The following is an 18,780-nucleotide window of genomic DNA, read 5'->3' on the forward strand; positions in this document are numbered from 1 at the left end:
TCCCTGCAGGAGGCTAGAATTAAGCAGGCTGAACTCCTGGAATCACTCAGGGTTATAGACTATCGAAGGTACACGCAATTGTGCCATACAGAGGCGGAAAAGACAGGGACCCTGTTGGCAAAACTGTTAAGGGACGACCCTCCTAGCGTGGTTATCAGTGAGGTCACTGCCATTACAGGAGAGGTGGTGTCCACCCAAGGGGAGATAAATGAGGCTTTCAGGCAGTATTATGAGAGACTGTACAGCGAACCTGGGGAAACATTGGAAGTAGATGTAGAGGAGTTTTTGAACACAACGCCTTGCCCCCGACTATCGGCGGAGGCACAGAAGGGGCTGCTAGGTCCCATCACGAAATTAGAAATCAAAGCCGCCATTAAGGGCCTCCCCAGAAATAAAACCCCGGGGATGGACGGCCTGCCAGCCGAATTTTATGACACCTATGCGGAAATACTGGTACCCCAGTTGGAAATTTTATATAAAGAAGCACTGGAAAAGAGAAGTTTGCCCCTCACTACGGCACAGGCGTTAGTGGTGTCAATCCCGAAACCAGGCAGAGACCTCACTGACATGGCTAGTTACCGCCCCCTATCATTGTTAACGACGGAGTATAAAATTCTTAGTAAAGTGCTGGCTAATAGACTTCTTCAGAATTTGCATAAACTGATCCATATGGATGAGACCGTTTTTTTGCCTGAGCGAAGTACATTATTGAACACGAGGAAATTGCACCATCTGATTGCGGAAGCCCCGAATCATTATGAATATGCGGGTTGTATTTCACTAGATATGCGGCAAGCGTTCGACTTTGTTAAGTGGGACTATATATTCAAGGCCCTGGGAAGATTCGGATTGCCAGAAGAGTATGTCCGGTGGATCCACCTCCTTTACAGCGCCCCTACGGCTAGAGCGCGAACGGGAGGGCACATATCGGCAGAATACCAGATACGTAGGGGAACGAGACAGGGGTGCCCGCGGTCGCCGCTTCTTTTTATACTAGCACTAGAGCCCATGGCATTGAAAATTAGGGCAGAATTAGGGGATATGGGGATCAGAGTGGGATGTACCACGCATTTGATATCGGCGTATGCAGATGACATTGTATTATACTTACGCGACCTCCGTACCCCAGTGGATGCTATGGCGGCGATGTTTCTACGCTTTGAGCAGTTGTCGGGGCTAGCTATCAACCCAACGAAATCGACGGTATTTTACTTTAAGGAACAGGTGCCAGTACGGGACTTCTGGTTTGGTACGTTACAGTTCAAGGTGGCACCTCACACGTTCAAGTATCTAGGTATCCACGTTTACCGGTCTCAGGCAGACATGGTAGAGGGCAACCTGAATAGGGCACTTAGAGCTTTGTGATCTAGCATTGCCTTTTGGACTGCTCTGCCGTTGTCGGTGGCGGGCAGGGCGGCAATAGCAAAAATGGTGGTCCTCCCGAGGCTGCTCTACTATTTTACAAACATACCACCCATGCTCCCGGGCACCACTTTCAAATTGATGAATACACTATTAATAGACCTTATCTGGGGGACAGGCAGGTGGCGAATTAGCCTTAAGAAGCTACAATGCAGCACCTCGGGAGGAGACTTGGGAGTGCCTGATCTCAGAGCTTATTTCTATGCCTGTCAATTGCAGTGGCTGGCCTACTGGGCAGCAGGGCGCAACCTACAGGAAATAGGGATGACTGAGCAGGATGTTGAAAGAGGGGCTCTGCACACCCTCTTGCTACCACACAGCAGGATCATGCAGGATCTCCCCCCCCCCTTTGCACACGGCGTTGCGCTGTTGGAGGGCAGCCTTGCAGTACACTGGAGTAACCCCTGCATATGCGGGGAACATACCCATGCTCGGTATACCTTTACAAGATGGATGCTTGACGACGCGTAGGCTGGCGCCTTGGTTGGATGTAGCGGTCAGCACAGTGGCGGATCTTTTTAGAGACGGAGAGCTAATGGACCACGATAATTTCGTGCGAGAAACCGGAGCTCCGGACCACCTGTACCTCTTACACGCAGCACTATTGCAATACGTCAGAACACAGTGGGCCCCACAGAGACAAGAGCCAGCCACGAATGATCTGGTTAAAACACTGTACTATATGGGGAGGGGTCGACACCTCATTAAATGGCTGTATGTAGGGCTGCGCTCCCATACACAAATAGACCTGCTGCCGGTGCGCACAGCATGGGAGAGAGACAAAGGCAGAGCCTTAGAGGACAGGGAATGGGAGAGGGTAGTGGAATACCCGAAGAAGGTATCAAGGAATGCAAGGTTCAAGTACATCCAAACCATGATCTTACATAGGGCATTTCTTACACCGCATAGATTAGATAAGATGTACCCCACTACAGAACATCATTGCCCTAGATGTCGATTAGAGGGAGCGGACGTTATACATATGATATGGTCCTGCCACAGACTTGGAGGGTACTGGGACTCGATCAGACGCCATACGGCGGAGATTACACACAGGGACGTGCCTGCTACAATCGAGAGCTGTATCCTGGGATTAAGGGCGGGGACTTCAAAATATAAAGTACAGACAAGGTTTGTGAACCTAGCGCTTTTATTGGCAGTGCGAGCGATCACCAAGAGATGGAAATCAAAAATGCTGCCTACAATCTATGCATGGCATACTGAGATGGTGAGATGGGGGGGAGCAGAGAGTGCAGCACTGAGACGGGAGGAAGTGAGAGGGTTAAGGAGGATTCCTATTGCGATGGAATGGGATGTTATGCTGGAGACGGGGCGAGCCTTAGATGTAGACTTTCCTGCCACTAATGACAGCACGCAGGGTAGTGGATGAGGCCGGGATACGGGCAGACAAATGCAAAGCAGTAAGAAATTTGCAATGTGTATGATGTGTGAAGCAGTTAGTTACAAGCCGAACACGACGATGGGAGATGTGTATGGACCCAGGGAGAAGGGGAGGGGGGAGGGAATGTTATTGTTGTGGTTATATATTATTTGCTGAATCAACACTATGGGAAGTAATTGCAGGAGTTGAGAACAGATGCGGAAAGAGGACAAGATGCTATTTCACATTGCAAGGTATATATAAGAGTTATTAAGCAATGTCACGCTAATGTATGAAACGTGCAACTTTGGTAAACTAATAAAATTATGTTTAAGAAAAACAAAAAAAAAAGTTGCAATGGGAACATTTGGCAAACTTGGACACTTCGCTGACAAATTAATGGTATCTGAAAACATAACAGGAGAAAGAGACCGGTCACCAGAAACAGAATTCTCAACTGTTGACTATAACATTTTCGTATTAAAAATAGGAATATCGCGTTTTACAGACGATTTTCCAGAAAATTTCTTCACCACATTGCCAGAATCACAAAACTGCACTTCGCCGCTGGATGGCGCCAACGCTACATTATTAACAGTGGCAACAACATCAGAAACCTTGGATATATATCCCTTTAACCCCTTACACGCACGGCAAATTCTGACGCGGTGCGAGGGGGGGCTGGGCGTGGCGCCCAGGTACTCAGGACGGCTCCCGGCCGTCATAAATCACGGTGGGCGTGTGCTCATGACGGTCGGGAGCCGTCCGAACTCCGCCCACTAATTATTTCGCCCGCACAGGTGGGGAATTAGCCGCGCGTGGGCGGAGCGGCAACGGTCGATCGGCTCCCGGCCGTCATGAGCACACGACTACCGTGACTCATGACGGCCGGGAGCCGTCATGAGCATGGAAGTGGTTAAGTAAAGCAGGTTTCCTAGCCCCTCTACCCCTCACTGAGCGTGTGCGAGCCCTCCCTCTGCCTTTCACCACAACAGTAGGAGCTGAATGCTGAAAAGAGGTAAGCAGGGGAGCCTCCCTAGATAATTTATTCAAAGATTTTATATTTTCTTCAGGAACCACTTCAGGGGAGCTGTCTGATAATGTGCAGGCAATAACTGCAGCAGGCATACCCTCAGAGGAAGCCCTCTTCTTGAGGGTTAACCCAGTCCAAGCCTGATTCAACACACCAGGGGCCAATAAATCCTCCCTCCCTGCTTGGCATAATACTCTAAGCACCTCCCTGACTTTCTCAGGTGCTTCAGCCATCTCAAAATGCTGATAAACAGCCTCCCAGAGCCCTATAAATCAAAAAGAGAGGCACAGAAGCGAGCGCGCCTCCTGCCTACCTGCCTCCTGGACCCCCAACTGCCATTAATTAGAACGTGGCGTTTGAAAACGCCGCGTTCTAAAGCAGGCGCCCTGCCTATATGCGCTCCGCCCTGGGCGATACCATGTGCCCGAAGCTGCCAGGGGGTATACATTCAGCCCCCATTGGCAACTTCACCTTCGGAAACCTCACAACCAGCAGATGCTAAAGCAAGGCAGTCGATGTTGCGCTATAAAACATCAGCTTCTTACAACCATGCCAGCAAAAGAACTATTCATGTAGTTCACACTGCAAACAAAGGCGGGTGCTACCAGCAAGTCATTGTTGGGAGCAGGTTAGCGTCACCTCCCTAAATGGCCACGACAAGGCACCATTTTGTAACAAATGTCATAAAAACGGCATAGTGCCACATATAATGGAAGCTTTCAGAAAGTAACATTTCTTTTTGCCTCTGGCTCCGAGAATACTTGCACCAGAACTGACGCAAGAGGTATGCCTTTAGCAAATATGCGTCATCTGAGACGGCTCACGAAATAGTAGGTTAAATCATAGAGATCATAAATTATCCCCAGAAAGACTTATTCTGTCTCTTGTATGTACCCTTCATAAACGCAGGAAAACAAATACCGAAGTAAAAGTAAAATTCAGGACTGTCAGTCAAGACATCAGTCACTCGCCCCTTATGTGGGGCAACTAGCCACTGTCCTGGCCCACCACTGTAGTTAAAGTGTTGTGTGTGTCTTCGAACTCCTGGTGGTTACAGCTCTGTGCATGGCGGGGATGAATACAATGTGCATGTAGCAAAATGCTGCTAGCTGTTGTTACGCTTGTCGTGCGTGACACCTTCAGTGATGTTTATACTATTTTAGCATTCACTACAAGCGTTACCGTGCAAACTGCTGTTCTAGAACGAGAAGTGGTTGATAGGTGTTCGGTAGAACATGATTTCTATTTGAATATGTGTTCATTTTCCAAACTTTGCTCACTCTTTCTCATCTCTCCTCTTTTCAGGAGCGCAGCAGAGGAGTTTGCAGACCAGGAAGACATTAAACAAAACAACTTTTCTGTGGCTGTGAGGTGAGTGGTTGACATTTTACTGCCTCGTCACTCAAGAAGCGCTGGCGGAGGGCATCACAGTCTCGGAGATGAACTGCACAGGGTTGGGAATTCCACCTGGCCCTGCTTTGTAACTCGCATCACTGCATTCTGGGGAAGTGATCTGAATCACTAATATTCATGGTGTCCGGTGAAGACACTGTAGAGTTGTGGGCCCTAGGCCCACATACTACTAAATGATGAACACAGATGCAGTGGATATACTGGTTAACTGGCGACGAGCACGTGCACTTAGGCCCTTTTATTTGCAGGCTCACGTCACTTATGAGGGACACCTGTGGCGGATGGGTGTGGGTTGCAAGTGTGTCCAGCCTTCGAAAGAGTAGCTGGCAAACAAGTTGTTGTGTCGCAATCAGCGCACAGACGACACTAATTAGGTATTCAGTGGGAGCTTTATTTGGACAGGGTCCTCACTCTTCCATTCCCTTCTTCTATCTGACCCCTGACTCCTCCCGTTCCGTTTTCCATTCCCCTCCTACTTTCAGATCCCTGGTGCCGGTCCTAGTGCCCGGCCCAGCTACAAAATTACATCTCCCCCTTCTTAAAGAACTTGAAACATTTCAGAGGTGTCCATGCATGTCAGAGTAAACAATAAAAGAAAACAACATAGTTACAGTTCCTCAATGAGGGGAACGGGTCTTCGATGAGTTCGCTGCGGCCGGTGAGCTACATCCTGAGTCACCTGTTCATTTTCACCAGGAGAAGTGGAAGTTCGATGATCACTTGCTAACTCAGGTGTGTTCCCTGTCAAAGCATTGTTAGGCACGGTCAGTGCTTCTCCGACAGTGGGCCTGCATTCCTGGAAGTGGGCCACTTTCCTAGTGATCCTCTTGTCTTCTGACGCGGCCGTGATAATGGTCCCTTTTTGTTTTGTTACTAACAGCGGGCAAGGATGATATAGACAGTCTGCTTTTCTCTGTTGTTCTTGCCGTACCAGCACCCAGTCTCCTTCCTGGATGGATGACTGAGCAGCTTTTCTCCGACTGTCGGCGTATTCTTTCATCTTCTCTTTTTTCAGTCTGTCTCATGCTACTAATTCTTCGTGATCAGAGTCTTGATGAATACCACTAGCAATGTCTTCCCAGGCCGGTATTCTAATACGCACTGTGTGACCCAACATTAAGGTTGCAGGACATTTACCTGTAGTGGTATGGGGTGTGGTTCGATAGGCTCGTAACACCTCATTTAAAGCCACTTGAACATCACACTTTGAAAGTTCTGCTTGCTGGATGGTTTTCTTTAGAGTGGCCATAAATCTTTCTACCATTCCATTGGCCTGTGGCCACAGGGTGGTGAACTTCCTGTGCCTGAAATTCAAGTGGTTGGCAAAAGTAGCAAAGTCTTGCCCACTGAACGGTGGGCCATTGTCTGTTTTCACTACTTTCGGTATGCCCCATGCTGCAAAGACCTCATCCAACACAGGTATAGTGGTGGCAGCTTTGGTTGACGCTATGAGATGTGCAATGGGGAAACGTGAGTACTCGTCCATGATGACCAGGATATACTTGCCAGATTGCAATGGGCCAAAGAAATCTATCGCAACATGTTGCCACACGCCATCTGGCATTCTGACATTTGTAGAGGTGCAGGTGGATCCTTTCGACTTACTAGCTGACACTGCGGGCAGTCTTTCAGGGTGAGTTCAACCATCTGATCAAGTGCAAGGAATCAGACTCGCTCCTGCAATGCTCTCTTCGTGGCTACGATAACTCTGTGCCCTTAATGTGCTAAGTTGATGACTCCCTGGCGCAGTTGTTTCGCAATGATGATCTGTTTGTCTCGTAGTAGAAGACCATTGAATGTGATGGACAGTTCATCCTTCACATGTCTAAAGGAGGACAGTTCCTGACTGTCAACCTATTCATTTTGTCCGGATTCATCTAGGTGTCTCCAGCTGTTTGGCTGGATGTGCTGCTTCACATTTTGTAAGGTGATATCCTCATTGGTGGCGTCCAGGATGGCCTCCAGAGGGACTTCTGTTGATTTGGCTTGGGCCACTACAAAGTGAATGTACTCCTCCGCTAGTGATACATTTGATCTGGACGTTGCTTTAGGATGCCTCGACATATAGTCAGCTGGATTTGCCGCTTTCCAGGTTTGTGAACGATAGTATATGTATACTCTTGAAGGCGGATGCCCCACCGCTCTATTCTGGGTAGCATTTTTGGCTCGGGGATTTCCAAAAATAGTTAACAGGGTCTGGTGGTCCGTTATAAGCGTGAAATGTTTTCCATAAATGAAGATGTGGAAATGTTCGCAGGCCCATACCACCGCCAAGCTTTCCTTTTCGGGCTGAGAGTACGCTTTCTCTGTGTCCGTGAGACTCCGAATTGCATAGGCTACGATGTTTCGTTGATCACCCTCCCTGTCATATTGAGCTAATATGGTTCCAGGTCCCACAGGACTCGCATCCACAGTGATTTCATTTTTTCGCCGAGGATTGAAATAAGTGAGGTTGTTCGCTGATTCCACGGAAGCTTTGATCGCATGGAAGGCTCGATCACATCTTGTGGTCCATTGGAATGGGTGACCCTGTTTGGTCAGCTTTCTCAGCGGATAACTGATGGTGGCGTAATTGATATAACGTGCACAGTAGCTTGACATTCCTAGAAACAAGCGCACATCCCCAGCGTCTCTTGGTCTGGGAGTATCGTTTAAGGCTGCGATCTTTTCCGGATATGGTCTCATACCTGCACCTGAAAAAATGTGTCCAAAGAACTTTAACGTAGATTTGTGAAATTCACACTTGTCTTTATTTAATGTGAGGTTGGCATCCATTAGGGCATGACAAACTCAGTCTAGCGCCTTGTCGTGTTCTTCTTGTTGCTCCATACACGAGAATATCATCACTGTAGTTTAAAGCGTTGGGGATATGATGTATTACTTTCCTGATGGCCTCTTGAAAGATCTCAGCAGCCAATGAGACCCCAAAGCTGAGCCTTTTGCATCTTAACAGGCCTTGGTGAGTCGAACGTGGTGATGTATCTCGATTTTTCATGAAGTTCCAACTGGTGATAACCTTTGTTGAGGTCTAGTTTGGAGAATATTTGCGCCCCATTGAGTGACGCAATCATGTCGCTGATGTGAGGTCCCGGGTGTCTCTCTCTTTCAATGGCGGTGTTGGGTGCTCTCATATCCACACAGGGACGCAGTTTGCCAGGCGAGCCCTTTTTCGGTACTACGACCACTGGAGAGACCCAGGAAGTGGGTCCTGATGTTCTCTCAATGATGTCAGCCCTGAGAAGATCCTGCAACTTCTCTTCCACGGACTGTTGAAGGTGAAATGGAATTTTCCTGTGATGTTGTGCTATGCGTGTCACCCGTTCATTTATGTGCAGTCGAACTTGACAATGAGCCATTTTTCCAAGTCCATTAAATAATTTTGGAAATTTGTGAACTCTATCAGGTTCATCATCAACTCGATATAATATTTCTACTAGTCGCAGTCGTTCCGCCGTGGGCAAACTGAGGAGACAATCTGCTTCAGGACCGTCAATGACATGAATGCGGGCGGAAATAGTCCTGTCCTTGTATGTGAGATTAGTCTGAAATTGTCCTAAACACGGAAGAGGTTCCTTTGACATCCATGTGTAGACCCGCACAGCAGTTTTATGCAGGCGTGGTTGTGGGCCCATTTGATTGTATTCTGCCACGGAAATATAGTTGAGAGATGCCCCACTATCCAGTCCGAACTTGGCCATGTGGGTGTCCATTTGAAGATGTTGTCGCGGGTATTTCTTCAGTTGGTCAGAATCCGCGACCATACAGACATATTCATCACTGTCTTAAGGTACAGGTGACAGCGACCTCGACTCACGAGAGTGTGATCGACGTGAGTTGTATGTGCCATGAGACTGACGACTGGACCTTGAAGAACCAGTAGAAGAATCTCTGCGGTCTCGCACTGCCTTGGCATGATGGCAAACGGTGGATTGTCTGGATTGTCTGTAAGTATCTCTGTGAGAGTCTTTGCGAGGTGCTCTGCAGACGTTTTCAAAATGATTGTCCCGGCCACACTTCCTACATCTTTGGCCTAATACAGGGCAAGGCTCCGTGTGAGGGAAGTCATATCCACAGCGATAGAATTTAATTTGCAGCCTCTGTGAGCTTCCCCAGGCCACGGCAACCCCCCACTCTGGCGGGAACCTTTGGCCTGGAAACCCCAAATAAGCACAGGGGATGTGCCAGCCTGCCAACCCCACCCCTCAGGTGGGGGAGGCGAGGTCAAGCACATCTCCGGGCTCTCGCCATTTTGAAGATGGGAAGCCCTACCCTATCAGGACTAGGCTACTGCCCCCCTCCCACAGGAGAGAGGCAGGATAGGGGGTGTACCCACCCCAGGACAGGGACCCATTGGTCCCTGGCTTTCACCTACCTGTAACGCCCCTAAATCTAGTATTTAGGGGCACTCTGAACCTTCCTTCCCCAGATTCCAGATTCCAAAATACAAAGAAGAGCAAGAAGAAAGAAGACCTGCCCTGCAGCTGCTAAGAAGAGGAAGACATCAACTGCTTTGGCCCCAGCCCTACCGGCCTGTCGACCCTCAAACCTGCTCCTGCACCAACCCGGCATCTCTTGTGGCCAGCAACCTCACAAACCCCGGAGGACCTGGCTACCTTTTGGCTCTAAGCCCCTGGGACTCCCATGAGTAGAGGCTCTACTCAAAACCTACCTCTAATCCCTGGCAGCAGCCCAGAACCGCGAACCCAGCACACTCTGCACCAGCCAGGCCTTGCCAGTGCCGGAGTGAACAAAGACCACGAGGACGACCCCGCGGCGACTGTGACCCCGAGTCCGGCACCCAAGGACCTCCCTCGACACTCCTGAAGAAGCCTGCAGCCTCAGAACAAGGTGCCCCCCCACCGCGATCAACAGAGGGTAAGATTTCCCGACACCAAAAGGCACCCCTGCACACGGCGCCCTGCGGCCCCCTGTGCCCAATCCCGGGGTACCTACCTATCCTCCAACTACCCAACTTACCTCTCGAAGTGGTGGTGGCACCTGAGAATCCTCATCCCCGAGCTTGCAGTCTTTTTCTAAACCGGAGATTTCCCATTGAAATCAATTGAGCGCCCGAAGGATCAAAAACACCCTGCACCCAGCCGCCCGAGTGACCCTGGCAGTGCAACCTCTACACCTACCTACTTCCCCACTTGCCCCGAGTAAGTGACCAGGAGCCCAGCTCCCACAGCCGCGTAGCTTGCTAGTCAGCAGCCACCAACCAAGGCCCCCCTATCCCTCCTAGGATAACATTGGGCCTAACTCTCTCTGCACCCGGCCGCCCTAGAGTCTCTGAGGGTAAACCAACTGTACCTACCTGACCCTGGGGGACCCCTGAGTCTATGCCCAGAACCTAAACTCTGCCAGTCGAGTACTTACCTTTAAACCGATAACTCTATTTTCTTCATAGGGTAACATTGACTGGCTTTTTCCTGAAATTTCTTCTAAGTGTGGACTCTTCAAATCTTAAAATATTCACCAAAAATCAGCCGAGTAACGAAAACGAAAATACTCACCTGCTCTTAGGTGAGCTCCCAGTGCTGGATCGTGGTGCCCAGCACCGACTCTGAAAAATACTTACAACGGTAATTACCAGTAACCCAATTTTCTCCCATAGGAAATCATTGACTGTTTTTCTGTGAAATTTCTTCTGTGTCAATTTCTGCAATCTTTAAATATTCTTTAAAAATCGTATAATATCTGAAAACGTAATTACTTACCTGTTTTGGATAAAGGTCCCAGTACTGAGTCTAGGCACCCAGTACTGGATTACAAAAGTAACGAGAACATACTGTACCTGCAACTTGAATTTTCTTCCATAGGGAATCATTGACTGTTTTTAAAAAAAATATTTTCTAAGTGTCAACTTTTAAAATAGCTTAATATTGTTTAAAAATCATCACAGTAATTAAGTTGACTTTCATCACTTGATTCTAAGTACTGACCCTGGACTGAATCTAGGATCCAGTCCTGGAATTTCAAAAGTAATCCTAAAAGTAATCTGTTGCAAGTAACTTGAAATTTCCATTGAGCTCAATGCATTGTTGTGTTTAAAATAGAGTTGCCTATTGCAACCACTTGTAACTGTTTACAAAAGTCAATTGCATATTGCAAAAGTATTTATATAAAGCATCTCGTTCTGAGAAAGTATATTTTAAATCCAATTGTTGGTTCTAAAATAAAACAAGCATATATTTTTTATATATAACCCATTGGCCTAGAGTTCAGTTATTGAGTGTGTGAGACCATTTGCTGACTGAGTGTGTACAACAAATACTTTACACTGTCCTCTGATACTGCCTTACTGCTCGACCAAGCTACCACTTTAGAGAGTAAGGTTATATCTAACTTTGGCCTCTGTCAAACCCTTGGGGACTGTGGACTCTGTACACCCTGTACCTATTAAGGAACAGTATATACAGAACCACTTTCTCACAAAGCATTTGTAGGGGTCCTTAAATGCTTTTTCGGTACGTGCCTGACTTATATATGGCCGCCGGGCAATCCTCGAAGGGGATTGGCTGAGGTGCCTGATTCCAAGATGGCCGCCGGTGAGATCTCGCTCCTCGCGAGAGTACAGCCAGAAGCAAAGGCTCCACAACACGGGAGCAGGCGGGCATTCAAACGCACCGGTACTGCAGTGCGTAAGCAGGCAGGCATTGAAATTTACCGGCGCTTGTAGAAAATCAGTCACCGGGCCCAGGACTCTTCTCCACGTAGCTCCGCCGGCACTCTCGGGAAGAACAGCACGTCGGGCACTACGCAGCCCGGATCCCACACGATCGGGGTGGGCTCCCGGGTCGCGGCCACAACAGACACAGCAGGATACACACGCGACCGGGGTGGGCTCCCAGGTCACGGCACACATCCACAGCTTCTAGTCAACGGAGCGTACGGCAGGACGGCAGCCACAGCAGGGGCACGACGCGACCGGAGTGGACTCCCCAGGTCGCAGCACGGTACAGCTCCAAATTAGCGGAGCGCTCCACAGGATACTACTGCACCAGGAAAGAGCAGCAATGGTTCACGACCACCTTCGTCACCAGCTGTAGCATCGCAATCAGCACACAGACAACACTAATTAGGTATTCAGTGGGAGCTTTATTTGCACAGCGTCCTCACTCTTCCATTTCCTGCTTCTATCTGACCCCTGACTCCTCCCGTTCCGTTTTCCATTCCCCTCCCACTTTCAGATCCCTGGTGCCTGTCCTAGTGCCCGGCCCAGCTACAACATTACACAAGTGTTTGCTGAGACACTAGAACGTGTCCCGCACAGCACAACAGACACCATGTGGCAGAGACGTGCTTTAGTGGAGGTGCGCTCTAGTTCCTAGTGGTGAGATGCCTCCAACTGGAATTGTGGTCTAGCACAAGAGGTGCTACGCGGTTGGGAAAGAAACTAAGTGGTGATGTGGACTGGTGGAAGGGATGGTGTCTAACGGTATAGATGTATCTAGTGAGTATGTGATCTACATTTTAGAAATGGTTTGTGAAAGAGGCATGACTAATGGAGTTTAGGTCTGACAGAGAAAATGCTCTATAGTGGATGAGGTGTGGTCTAATCAGGGAAAAGGTGAGGGAAGTCTCTAAAAGGGGCGTGGCCTATGTAGTTATAGGCATGGCTTAAAACCGTAAACTAAATTTCTATGATTTAGGGGCATATGTATCAAATTCCGTTTTTGCGATTCTCAAATAGCGATTTTTAAGGAATCGCTATTTGAGAATCGCAAAACGGGATGTAATAAAAAATTCGCAAATGTTTTGCGATTCCTTTGCATTCCTTAATTGCGATTAGCAAATTGCTAATCGCAATTAAAGAATACCGCCCCATTCATTCCTATGGGCTAGGAGGCCCATAGGAATGAATGGGAAGACATTCTCATTTTGCGATTCGCAATTTGAGAATCGCAAAATGAGAATGCAATTTCAAGGGTGCCAGGGTGTGAAAAGGACACCCTGTTGCACCCCTGAAATATGTATGTGTATAAATGTGGCGCACAAACATGCCCTAAGGGCATGTCTGTGCGTCACATGGCACTTTGAAAAATGCCAAAAATTGTATTTTTTCAAAGAAATCGCAATTTACCACCAACTTGAAGTTGGTGGTAATTTGCGATTCCTTACGGCCAAATTGCACTTTTTCTAGGCTTCATACATTGCATTTAAGGAATCGCAAATTTGCGATTCCTTAAATGCAATCGCAAAATAGAGAATCGCAAATTTTGCGATTCTCTAATTTGCGATGCCCTTTTGGGATGATACATCCCAAAAAGCCTTTTCCCGTTCGCAAACGGGCCGATTCTGAGAATCGGCCCATTTGCGAATGGGAAAAGGGCTTGATACATATGCCCCTTATCTATTATTTATTTTTGCATTTTTATATAGCGCCAACTTTACCCGCAGCTGTCAGCGCACTTTACAGTTGAACCAGTTACATTACATAAGGAGTTCAAAGTACATGAATAACATAACAGATACAAACAGATAAACTCTAAAATCACATAAGAATGGTAGTAAGTACATAAGTCTACTACAGATATAAGTGGTTAGGGTTACATATATACAAGTTGTAAATTCACTCAAGATTACATTTTAAAAAGAGTTGAAGCGATTAGGGTTGGACAATTTATATATTACATATTTACAGAGCATGATCTTCTCACCATTGCTGGGGTTCTTGCGGTGCTCATTCAGCCAGGCCTTCAGGGTGCACTCATAGGCTGTGATCTTGGGCCTGGAGGAATCCCTGAGTTGGCGATGGCCTTAAGGGTAGAAGGCCGGGTGGTGGTAGGCGGAGGCGGCATGCTGGATGCAGGGATGTTCTTGAGCTCGTGCTGAAATCCAGCTGTGGGAAAGGGGGTAGCTCGGCACTGAAGGGCATGAAGGCTCCATAGCCGGTGTAGGGAAGTTTGTGAATGGAGGAAAGGAAGTAATTTGGGAGAGAGACTTGGGCAGTGGGGGCCGGCCAGACTACATTGCGCCGCTTGATGGCGTTGATGGGTCAGCTGTCCTCCACGCCTCTTGTCCGCTCTATGCTCCATTGCCTGCCAGATTGCCCTCCGCTGTTGTCGCTTATGCCTGTTGGTGTCGCTCCCCCATCAGTCAGATCGGGAAGGGAGGTCATCCGCACTCCCTGCCCCTTGGGCGCACCTCCCAGGCGGCTCCACCTCCACGAATTCTCAGCCGCTGCCAAGTGGGCAGGCAGGAATGCCACGCAGTCCGGTAGGGTCTCCACCCTGAGCGCCCCAACCTCCGTGTCCAACTACACCGCCTCCTCTGTCTCTTCGGTTCCCATAGTGTGCCACCCGATCGGTATTTTGGTGTCTTTCCCAACTTTCTTTTATTCCATCCAGATGTAATAACATAACAACTATATGCAAAACCAGAAAACCAGAGAGGTCTATAAGTCAGTTTGCCTGACCACAGTAACAAGTCTATAAAGTATGTCACCGAGTGCATTAGTCACTGATAACTATAAAAAGGAAAAATAAAACGCGTGTATGCAAGAAAGTAGAAGTAATTGCTGGTTCAAAAGAACAACTGGTCAACATGATCCAAGTTATAGGATAACCATCAAACCGACCAAGTGATCAATCCTATCATGTGGTTGTCCAGACTGCACGTAGGCAGGCCCTTTGATCATCAGGACCGTACGCCTGGCAGTAAAACTTTTGACACTGGATCAAATCCACAGCTGGTATATTAGCCACCAATTTCTTATGGATGGTTCATGGTAATAAGAAAACAGTGCAACATAAACAAAAAGTGTAGTGATGTTAAGATAAGGTGATGTGTCTATACCAACTAATTTTAATAAAGAACAAGACACATCCCCTAATTAAAAAATTAGAACAGCGCAAGCGACAGTGTGAAACAAATAACTGTCGTAAAACGGGCCAACATGTTTCTGCCTATCGGGCTAACAGTCCCTCGGCATTCATCAGGGCCACTGCTCTTAAATTGCTGCTACTGTCACGAAAATGTTTTGAAAATTAAATATATTATCCCTGAACGCAGTTCATGTGATAATCAAAAATAAAGTGAATTTATTAGAAACAATACAACCTGTAGCCACAGTTGTACATTAATCCTCCTTGTCTCGTTTGGTTCTGGAGGACATCTGAAAAACCATAAATAATTTATTTTAGAAAAACTTTCTACAATCTCGTCAATACGTGCGTTCTCTGAATCAAACTTTATAAAGAAAAAAAAAAATGTCCTTATTTCTCACCCAAACTGACAGGGGACTGGACCTCACCTCACCTGGACCGTGCTCAGGTATCCGAGGCCCCGCACTGTGGATTAAAGAGTGCAAACAAGGCTGGCCTCAAATAGCTACCTGTTGGACCTGTCAGCCCTAGGGTGGTCTCCCCGTCTATTTTTGATCGTGCCTCATTTTTTTCCACCCTCATTTTTATGTTGGACTAGGTCTCCGGGCGCCTTTTCATTGCCAATCAGTGTTAAGGTGCAGGTGCTCCCTTCTCCCAAGATGGCTGCCACAGGCCCCTGCTACTGCAGAGTGGTCTTTCATAGTAGCACCCTAGCTGCCAGGAGCTGGCTGGAACCCCACAACAATGTTGCGACTCCAGCCCGCCTTTTTGTCCCATAGGTAGAGTGGGGAAGCTCCTGGAATGTGCTGGAACCTTCTAGAAGGGAGGTGTGGTTTTTCTTTTGCCTCCTTGGCTAGAGGTCACCTGACCTAGGGCTACTTAAGTGAGGGAGGGAACTTTTTGTGTTGAGTTGGCCAGTGGGGTGAAGCAGAGCTGGAAGAATCCACCAGGAGTGTAGGCGGTAGGGCCTAGCCAGGGACTTATGCCTCTGAGAGTGACAGGATTTAGGTGCTGCCTCTTAAGTGAGTGAGGGACCCTGTGAAACCCACTGATCTTGCCCAGCAGTAGGAGGACCCAGAGAACCTCTGCCCAGCCTGACTAGGAAGGACCTAGTCGCCTTCTCCATCCCTACCCCCCTGTAACAGAACCCCTTTAAGGGCGCCAGATACATCTGCGCCAACAAGACTTCATCTAACATCTGAGAACAGAGACTTATATGCCAAGCACTGAGACTGTGTGTCCAGATTGAAATCTAAAACTTATATGCCAAGCACTGAGACTGCGTGTCCAGATTGAACTCTAAAACTTATATGCCAAGCACTGAGACTGCGTGTCCAGACTGACCCCTGACGCCGTATGCAAAGCAGATTGAAGAGCCACCGGGAATCGACCAGGTATTAGCGCTGTGACCCCTGCGCTCCCTGACCTGGTCTGGGACCCCCGGCAGCGTGCTCCGCTGAGCGCGGAACCCCCATCCTTAACTTGAGCACCCCCCTGTGACGTGGAAGCCAGCGCGCTCACCGCCGCGGCCCGGAGGCCGGAAGAAGTGCCCTGCAGAGTCGCGAGGCCCGTGAGAAGCCCGGGGCCCCGCCGCTCCCGTCGCAGCTGTGTGAGAAAGTGCGCGAGGCCTGGGGCCGAGTTTCCCCATCGTCGCTGGAGCGGATGCCGTCTGACGCCGAGAACGAGGTAAACCCGGAGGCTGGGATTGCCCCTGGTGCGCCCCCTACTGGTTGGGAGCCGCACCGCACCCTCAGCCCGGGTCCCCTCTCCGTGGGAGTTCCCCCCTGTCATCGCGACGGAGAGACCCCGCCGAGGGATCCTTTCCTTGTGCACCCTTGAACAGTACTGAAGCGTGGTGCCCTACGAACTGCACCGGAGCTGGGAGACTCGCACTGCAAGTCCCGTGCGCTCCCTGCGGACAGCCCCCGTGTGAATCATTGACTGCCCCGGAGTACGAGCAGCGCTCTGATAGCCCGGTTCCGACCTGAAGTGCTCAACACCCGTACTCACGAATAGCGCTATGTTATCTATGCTCCGTAGTGAAATGCTGAATGTCATTGCTCACGAGTAGCTCTATGGTATCTATGCTCCGTAGTGAAATGCTGAATGTCATTGCTCACGAGTAGCGCTCTGTTGTTCATGGTCCATATTGAAGTGCTACGTGCTATTGATTACGAGTAGCGCTCTGTTATTCATGTGCCATATTGAAGTGCTACGTGCTAGTGATTACGAGTAGCGCTCTGTTATTCATGGTCCATATTGAAGTGCTACGTGCTATTGATTACGAGTAGCGCTCTATTATTCATGGTCCATATTGAAGTGCTACGTGCTATTGATTACGAGTAGCGCTCTGTTATTCATGTTCCATATTGAAGTGCTACGTGCTATTGATTACGAGTAGCGCTCTGTTATTCATGTTCCATAATGAAGTGCTAAATGTCCTTGACTACGAGTAGCTCTCTGTGCTAGATGCCCCGTTCTGAGGTTGTCACCGATTAGCCCGCCTAGCGCTATAATCACCCCCCTAAGGTGCTACAGGAAAGTGAAGCGCGCGAGTGCATATACGTGAATGGTGATTATATCTCAGGCAGTACTGATATTTCATGAATGGCAGTTATGGTATGACCAACATTTATAGCTCCTGACTGACATGTACGTCGCTAGGAATTGTATTATCAGCTTATGAAATGTACTGCTACCTCATGAACTGCATCGAACGTGATCTACTTGGATAAACTTGAGTATTTACATAACTCCTCCAGTGTGGCGTCACTTATTGTGTGTGTTCCTCGTCCCATGTGAGGTGCGTGTTGTATGGTTGCTTTACACACAGACCTTTGGTGGCCCGACCGCTCGTGTCACGTTACCGCCCCATAGGGCCTGGAGACCCCAGGTCCTACACTACCTATATGTAGATTAACCATGAAGCCCAACGAATAACCCTGTTATACCTGTCACTCCTGTCCACAATAGTTAAATGATAGAGCGACCATCAGTTCTCAACCCAGCACCCCAAAGTGCCAACCCTCACACCTCATCTTGTTTTCTCTTGTTTTAGACACAGTGATCTTATGTCTCAGTATTAAATAAAAAATGTGTGTTATCACCCATCATGTCTGGGATAGGTTCAGTTTTAGAACCACTTTCCACCTTTGTGGATTTTTTCTTGAAGCCAATCGTAGCGAGAATGCCGACCTACCTCCAAGACACGAAGGATGTCTTGAGAGTCCTTCCGGATATTGCCTTCGACCCCGAAAGAGACCTATTGGTCTCCTTTGATGTGGAGTCGTTGTATACCTCAATCCCCCAGGAGGAAACTCTTGAAGTGGTTACAATCATCCTGGGGGAGAATATTGGGGACACTATTACGCCAGTGGCCTTCATAATGGCCTTGGCTACTTTGGCTATGAAGGAAAACTTTTTTTGCTTCGAGGACACTGTTTATCTTCAGACCTCCGGCACGAGCATTGGCAGTGTTTTCGCGCCGAGTCTGGCGAATTTGTACATACATGATTTTGAGCAACGACATGTTCTTACTCCCACAAACCCTTTTTTTCATCAATAAAATGGTGGAAAAGATACATCGATGATGTGTTGGTAGTGTGGAGTGGAAATATGGAATCAGTGAGCAAATTTCATCTCTGGCTTGCACTCTTTTATCCACAGTGCGGGGCCTCGGATACCTGAGCACGGTCCAGGTGAGG

General features: G+C 48.4%; 1 protein-coding gene across 2 annotated transcripts in view; it reads left to right on the forward strand.

Annotated features, from left to right (window-relative positions):
* KIF12 (kinesin family member 12) overlaps positions 1-18,780 on the forward strand; it is a 417,773-nt gene that overhangs the window by 81,733 nt on the left and 317,260 nt on the right. For both annotated transcript variants that reach the window (XM_085649101.1, XM_085649102.1), the window contains exon 2: positions 5,142-5,207. In XM_085649101.1, coding sequence (XP_085505227.1) covers positions 5,142-5,207 — 66 coding nt within the window. The remainder of the gene's footprint in view (positions 1-5,141; positions 5,208-18,780) is intronic.

This window comes from Triturus cristatus, chromosome 3_2, assembly GCF_964204655.1.
Source record: "Triturus cristatus chromosome 3_2, aTriCri1.1, whole genome shotgun sequence".
NCBI lineage: Eukaryota > Metazoa > Chordata > Amphibia > Caudata > Salamandridae > Triturus > Triturus cristatus.